At 42.7% G+C, this 7,762-nt stretch overlaps 1 protein-coding gene across 1 annotated transcript in view; it reads right to left on the minus strand.

The window, feature by feature from the left end:
- LOC109426544 (RNA-binding protein pno1) overlaps positions 1-7,354 on the minus strand; it is a 55,182-nt gene extending 47,828 nt beyond the window's left edge. Inside the window, exons 1-2 of the mRNA XM_019702088.3 lie at positions 7,107-7,354; positions 4,845-5,110 (exon numbers count right to left, since the gene is read on the minus strand). Of these exons, the coding sequence (XP_019557633.3) occupies positions 4,845-5,110; positions 7,107-7,210 (370 nt within the window). The 5' untranslated portion in view covers positions 7,211-7,354. The remainder of the gene's footprint in view (positions 1-4,844; positions 5,111-7,106) is intronic.
- Between the last annotated feature and the right edge of the window lie 408 nt (positions 7,355-7,762).

Here is a 7,762-nt window from a genome sequence, read left to right on the forward strand (position 1 = left end):
ACCGCTTCCGGCCAACGAGTATACCGATCCACCATGGTCAATAGGTATCTATTTCCTCCCGAATTTGGCAGCGGACCTACTATGTCAACATGAACGTGTTTGAAGCGGCTGTTTGGAAGGTTGAACTCTTTTAATGGTGTTATTGTGTGTCGTTGGATCTTCGATCGTTGACAATCGGAGCATGATTTGACGAAAAGACCTACGTCTCGGTTGATAGATGGCCATACAAATCTTTCAGATACCAACCTCCTCGAGGCACGAACTCCCGGATGCGACAGACTATGGAGCACTTTCATGACATGCTGTCTGTGTTGTTTAGGCACGAAAGGTCTAATGCGATTGTTCGTCACATCGCAGTAGACAGGTTGATCCAAATGATTCGTCTGTTTCAATTCCAGCTTCAATGACGTCTCCTTCCTTGTTAAAAGTCGTTTCAGTTCCTCGTCATCTTTTTGGGATTCAGCGATTGATCCAAAATTTATTCCGGATGGAACAATAACGACATTGACCCTGGAGAGTGCATCTGCAACATAGTTGTCCTTTCCGCTTATATGCCGAATGTCCTTAGTGAAACTCGATATATACTCCAGGTAACGTTCTTCGTGTGGCAAATGGTTTGATTTGGAGTTCAGAGCGTACGTCAACGGACGATGATCTGTGTAGATAATGAAGTCCCTACCTTCTACGAGATATCGGAAGTATTTGACGGCGAGCTTCATGGCCGTGAGCTCACGACCGAACACAGAGTATTTCTTTTGCGAGGGAGAAAACTTTTGAGAAAAGAACCCTAACGGTCTCCAGGCACCATTCACTCGCTGCTGAAGAACTGCTCCGGCGGCGACATCCGAAGCGTCCACCATTAAGCCCAACGTTTTTGTTGAATCTGGATACTGTAGTAGAGCTGCATTTGCCAGGCTGTTTTTACATTCCAGGAACGCTTGTTCTGCCACCGGTTTCCATTTTAGTTTACGCATGTCGTTCCTGCGATTTCCGGGTATCAATTCTTAAAGAGGCTTTTGCATTTCCGCTGCTCGGGATATGAAGCGCTTGTATCCGTTGACCAGAGCCAAGAAACGACGCAGTTCCTTAACGGTTTCAGGTGATTTGTACTGGACCACGGCTCGAACACGTTCGGGATCCGGCTTAATTCCGTCACAACACACACGATAACCAAGGAAATCCACTTCGGTTTGGGCGAATCGGCATTTGACTAAGTTGAGTACTAGTCCGTTTTGTCGAAGGCGTTCAAATACTACACGTATGTGTTCACGATGTTCCTCTTCCGATGCGGATGCAATACATATGTCGTCGACAAACACAACAACAAAGTCGAGGTCCCCAAAAATGCGATTCATAAATCGTTGAAACGTTTGGCTCGCGTTACATAGCCCAAACTGCATCTTCGTAAACTCGAACAATCCGAAGGGCGTTATTACTGCCGTTTTTTTGACATCCGACTCTTCGACTGGTACATGATGATACGCCCGAATCATATCCAGTGTCGTGAATATGCGTTTCCCTAGGAAGTTGTTAAGAAGGTCATGAATGTGTGGGACGGGATAGCGGTCTGGAATGGTAACCCGATTAAGACTTCGATAATCTCCCACAAAGCGCCACTCACCGTTCTTCTTAGGAACACAGTGCAGCGGACTGGCCCAGCTACTTTTGGATGGTCGGCAAATTCCCAGTTCCATCATAGTTTTAAACTCCTTCTTAGCAGCTTTCAGCTTGTCGGGTGCCATACGACGTGACTTGCAGGCGACGGGTGGACCTTTTGTTTGAATGTGATGGGTGACATCATGCTGCACTGTTGTTCGCATTGTCGGAGGCATCGTGATTTCCCGAAACTCTGCAAGTAGGTTGTGGAACGGGTGGCAGTGATCAACAGTTGTAACACTATGCACTACTGCATTTACAAACCCACCAACAGAGTGCAGTTTCGTTCGTCCATCGATTAGTTGGCGATGCCCCAGGTCTATGACGATGCCGAAATTGGCCAAAAAGTCGGCTCCTATGATTGCAGTAGTGACATCCGCAACAAGAAAATTCCACGAAAATCTGCGTCGCAATCCAAGGTCCGTTGTGATGAATCGACTACCGTACGTGCAAATGTTCGATCCGTTTGCAGCATGTAGTTGAAATGGCGACGGTCCGTTCAGTTTATCTTTCCTGGATGCTGGTACTATTGATACGTCGGAGCCGGTGTCGACTAAGAATCGCGTATGCGATGTCTTATCGTATATAACCAGCCGGCGGCTTTGTTGTCCTGCGCCCACCTCACACGTTTCTGGTGGGCGGCACACTAGTTTTTTGGCTGTTGGTACTTACATGGACTACGGCACCGCTCAGCTTGGCCACCGTACTTTCGGTGGTACCAGCAGATGCCACTTCCGTTGTCACTCCGGCGACGGGATACCGAACGAGAGCGCGTTCTTTCCGGTCCAGATTTTAGACGGCGAATTTCAGCGGTCAGGGCAGCGATTTGTGCCGCAAGATTTTCTTGGGAGAACGGCTCTTCCGGTGCAGCTGCAGCGTTTGCTTTTACCTCGGCGACGTGTGGGACTAGGTCGACCATTTTGTCCCCCATCTCGGCGATTTTGGCCAGGCTACCGTCGTTAATACTCAAAACTGGCCGGATGTTCGCTGGCAGTCGCTGGATGAAAAGCATTTTCAAAAATGCCTCGTCGACGTTTAGCCCGGATGCCAGCTCCTGCATCTTAGCCAGCAGGTGGGTAGGCCGCAAATCGCCCAGATCGCAAGCTCCCAACAATTTTTCCAATTTCGACTGCGGCGATAGCTCGAAACGTGCGACCAATCGTGTTTTGATTGCGTCGTATTTATCGTTGGCTGGTGGCTGCTTGACGAGATCCGCGACATGACAGATCACCGACTGATCAATTTTGGCAACGATGTGGTGAAATTTGGTCTCGTCTTGTGTTACGCCGGCCAACGCGAATTGCGCCTCGGCCTGGGCGAACCACATAGTGGGATCCGATTTCCAGAAATCGGGCAATTTCACAGCTACGGCGGCGGTGGCGGCTGGCTGTGGGTTCGCCATCTTGTTTTCTTTTCGCGTCGTAAATCGCAATCGTCTCGAAAATTCACGAAAACGACCGTCGGCGGTCACCAAATGTGGGAATATACGATTCGGAGCGGACGGGTTACGATTCTGCGGAACGGATTAGCGGATTTCGATTGAAATAAACGCGACGGTTTATTAACAAAACTTGAGTATTTATTTCTCTAATTCAGACGCGACACTCACGTATACTTCGCACTAACTTACTGACTGCTCTCTCTATAGGTTGATGCTGTGGGCGTGCGGCAGTGTTGCCGAGATGCCACAGGCTATTCTGTTACCTACATTATCGAAGCGATGAGAGCACTGAAAATTTGAGAACATATTTTTTAAAATTTCCTTAAAAAATATAGGTTTTCAAAGTCCGTTTATGGCTACCCGAACAAAAATCTTCTAGTTCTGAGAATAATCTACCGATATGTTTCAACACTTTCTTCATGTAATCTGTACGTCTATGAAGCTTAGATGTATAGAGAAAAACTAGAAGATATAGTATTTTTTGTTGGAGGAAAATCGAGTTTTCTTATAGCTGACCCATCTTGCCCCCGTTGAAATAAGGTGGGGCAAGATGGGTCATGTTTTGAAAATTGTTTGTCAAGAAGCAGGTTTCAAACTTCATTACCTTTTTATACTCTTATATCATAGCTGACTAGTGTATCTGAGAGTCGTGGTAGAATACAGAGAAATGCGATTTATATTCAGAAAGTTATAGGGATCCATTTCTTAGGTGACCCATCCTGCCCCCACTTACCATACAACTAAACTTACTTATGTAACTAACGGTCTACGAATGATAAATAAATAGATATGCTATGATATGATACAAATATCAAAATGGCCAGGCCCACTGTGCAGACTAATGGGTTGAAAGATAATGCAAAAACATAAGTCAATCAGGTTATCAACTTATGAATGACATGATTGACAAACCTTTTTTAATTGAATGAAGGAAGAAACGGGGACAACCGTACCAACCGTTTCGTTTAAGGGTAATGGTATTATTTGAACGTAAAATCGTTGGGAGTGGTGCAAAGTGATCCGACGCTTGGGAGAAAAGTTATAACGTACAGATTGCCCGGTGGTGCTACATTTAACATGTAAAAGAATAACATCAATAATAAAATCTCAATTTTTGGCCTAAGTTACCAAGCGCATAACCATTGGCGAAACTACGAATTTTTGCCAGGGGGTGCCCTACAAACAAATATTCATTAGTTCACCCATTCATCATTCTTCACCCCATATTTCATAGTAATGCATTTAAATTCTAGGGGGTGCCTTGCACCCCCGGCACCCCCAGTAGTTTCGCCTATGCGCATAACTTTTTTCACAAGCGTCGGATCACGTTGCGGTCTTCGGCGAAGTTTTTCGGCAATCAGGTTATCCACTTATGAATGACATGATTAAACCTTTTTTAATTGAATGAAGGAAGAAACGGGGACAACCGTACCAACCGTTTCGTTTAAGGGTAATGGTATTATTTGAACGTAAATCGTTGGGAGTGGTGCGCTATAACATGTGACATTTATGCGTCCGAGGACAGTTCATGTTGGTCAGTGTTTATATCAAGATTCAACATTATCATCCATCTTCTTCGCATTAAAAATGCAAGCAATACATTTAGCAATATTTCCATCAAATTGTGTTTCTTGATGAAGTTAAAGGAAAGATTGAGCCTCTTGGTTGAACCAACTTATTGATAAGTGTAAATGGCACTATTGAGACAAATCAAACTTTGCATACAAACATATTCTTGTTAACTTACCTTTTAACATCTTTACGTCGTTTACTTCAAAAGATTCGATGAAAAGATCATCAAGACGAAGCAGAGCCAAAGCGTCTTCCACCTCGAAACCGAGCATGAAAGCTCGTACAAAATCTGCCGCTTTCTGTAAGTTAGACGGATCTTTCGTTTCGGGTCCCAAACGGAGTTCAACTTGTTTACTTTTCACGTCGTATCTTATCTGTAGCAACAACTGCTCTACAACTGGAGTGAATATTTTCATCCATTGTTCCTTCAATGCTGACTGTCTGCGGAAAATCAGAAACGCAAAATTAAAACTTGGATAGGTGCCTATACATAGACTGGGTCAACAAAGTCGATTCTTTTGAACAAAGCTTTTTCCACTCCTTTTAGCGTCCAAAACAACTGTGCAAAATTTGGGAGCGATTGGTTGCTTCCCCGTGTTCCGCATTGCGATTGAAATTTGTATGGAATTTACTATGGAAAAACGTGCTTTTTTGCATTTTTCACCTAAATTGAACTTTTTAGTCTAAAACGATCTAACTAATGAAGTTAAAGTATAGCCGAAAAGCTTTGCCGAAGACTGCTAAGTGATCCGACGCTTGGGAAAAAAGTTATAACGTACAGATTGCCCGGTGGTGCTACATTTAACATGTAAAGGAATAACATCAATAATAAAATCTCTATTTTTGGTCTAAGTTACCAAGCGAATAACTTTTTTCACAAGCGCCGGATCACGTTGCGGTCTTCGGCAAAGTTTTTCGGCATATCCTAGGCTATACTTTAACTTCATTAGTTAGATCGTCTCCGACAAAAAAAATTAATTTATGTGAGAAATGCAAAAAAACACGTTTTCCTATACTAACTTCCATATAAATTTCAATCGCAATGCGGAACACGGGGAAGCAACCAATCGCTCCCAAATTTTGCACAGTTGTGTTGGACGCTAATATAGATTTTATAAGCTTTGTTCCCGGGTGATGCGATCAAATTTAAATTTTCTCCATACAACGTTGACCCACTCTACTATATACCCGATTCTTTTCTTGCACGGGTCGTTATTTTGCTAGAACTCAGTCAATTTTGAACCGATTCTCATGAAATTATGTAGCACCCGCGTCAATTCCCGGCACCTCACAGCAAAACAAATCAAAATATCACTTGCCGCATATTTTCCAAACGCACTTCCGTAGGTCTTTTGTTCCCACGTATATGGATAGGCTTGCAGTAGGTTTCGTGAGACATTTTCTGGACAACTCAATAATACCTCAAACCACCATTTTAGTAAATTATCGCTCCACCGAGCTTAAGAACAGTTTATTTTGAGTTCTTACAAGGTGTAGTTAGGGCCTTGTAAGAACTCAAAATCACATGAAATAAATATGTACCTATTTGTAAAATTTAATACCTCTTCAAAGCTGACTATAAATTTGTCACCTTCTTTGCTTTTGCTGTTTTTCCGTGCATTTTATTGGAAGTTAAAACATTTTCTCTATTTTTGATACTGAACAGCATATTGTCGTCGCGGTTGAAACCCGAAGTTTCCCCACACCCGACAATCGAATTTTCTCAAAATCCGTTGGTGAAAGCTAACGTCGGACGTAGTGCGCTGGACAGCGGACCTGGCCCTGTATCCAGCGCACTGTGCCCGACGTACGTCCGACACACGGTTTAGAAGAAACATCGATTTTCGCGTGTCAAAAATTCCGATTTTCAGCTGCACGAACAATATTTAACTGATATCCGAAATGAAGGTCACCACATGGGAAGGGTTAAAAAATTACGTCCAACATTTTGGGGGGAGGGGGTTCTAAGAAAGTGTGACAGTACGTGTATTAGGTAATGAATGAATCTTCCCCATAGTTGAATACTGTGTTCCAATAAAAAATTACCAAGATTTAGTATAGATTATATGATAAATATCATAAAACTTCCTAGGTGGGCCAAAATACCTGCCCGGTCCAAAATACCCCCACTACCCTAAGGTATCTGATTCAGATGGAAGAAGTGGACGAAAACGGTCGCTTCGTTGTTAATTTAGGCAATGAACCATTTTTTTGGCCCGTTGTGCCGGAAATAGGGTCGAAACGAAACGGGTCGTTTTGCTATAATCCAGTCAATTTTGAACCGATTCTCATGAAATTATGTACTAATAGTATTGGTACTGATAGTACTAATCGTGCCTGCATGTGTACAAAATTTAATGAGAATCGGTTGAAAATTGACTGAGTTATAGAAAACACCAAACCCGTGCAAAAAAGAATCGGGTGTATAATGCCATACCTGGTACGGGGAACAAACACTTTGCGAATCTCTTTTTTAATCCTTGGCTTGCTTTTTTTCGTTTGTTCGACGCTGGCAGGAATTTCTTGTACGTCTACATCCATGCCGAGAGATCCTTTATATTTTTGTGAACAGGGCAAAATAAAGGTAAAATGTTGCAATTATTTTTAAAACGTAAGCGCGATACTCTACTTTCGAAAATACCGGGGAAAATACCAAGTATGCCGCGTGGTGATTGACAGCTTTACAGTTACCTATAGGTAAGTATACTACACTCTAAAACTCGTTCTATCCTATACACGCTCGTTGAAACATACTCAAAAGTGAGTAGGATTCTACTCAGTTTTGTATTTAATCGAAAATGTCAAAAACTGAGTGACATTATTTTTCCAAAGAGAGTAGATTTCTACTCAGTTGCATTAGTTTGGGGATGAACTCACTTTTGAGTAGCATCATTCAAATTCATCTTCGGTAACGGTCAGCAGTTTGCCGTAAATGAAATTTGCGGATTAATTTATTAAAAGAATTTGTTGTCATCTTTTGCGATAACCACTCCTGCATTACAAGGTAAGTAGTTTTCTTTAAATTTGATATTGTTTTGAAACATAATTTTAAATATTCAAGGTTGTTATTGATGTCGAGCGGCGGATCCAAGT

The sequence above is a fragment of the Aedes albopictus genome, chromosome 1, assembly GCF_035046485.1.
Source record: "Aedes albopictus strain Foshan chromosome 1, AalbF5, whole genome shotgun sequence".
In the NCBI taxonomy this organism is placed as follows: domain Eukaryota; kingdom Metazoa; phylum Arthropoda; class Insecta; order Diptera; family Culicidae; genus Aedes; species Aedes albopictus.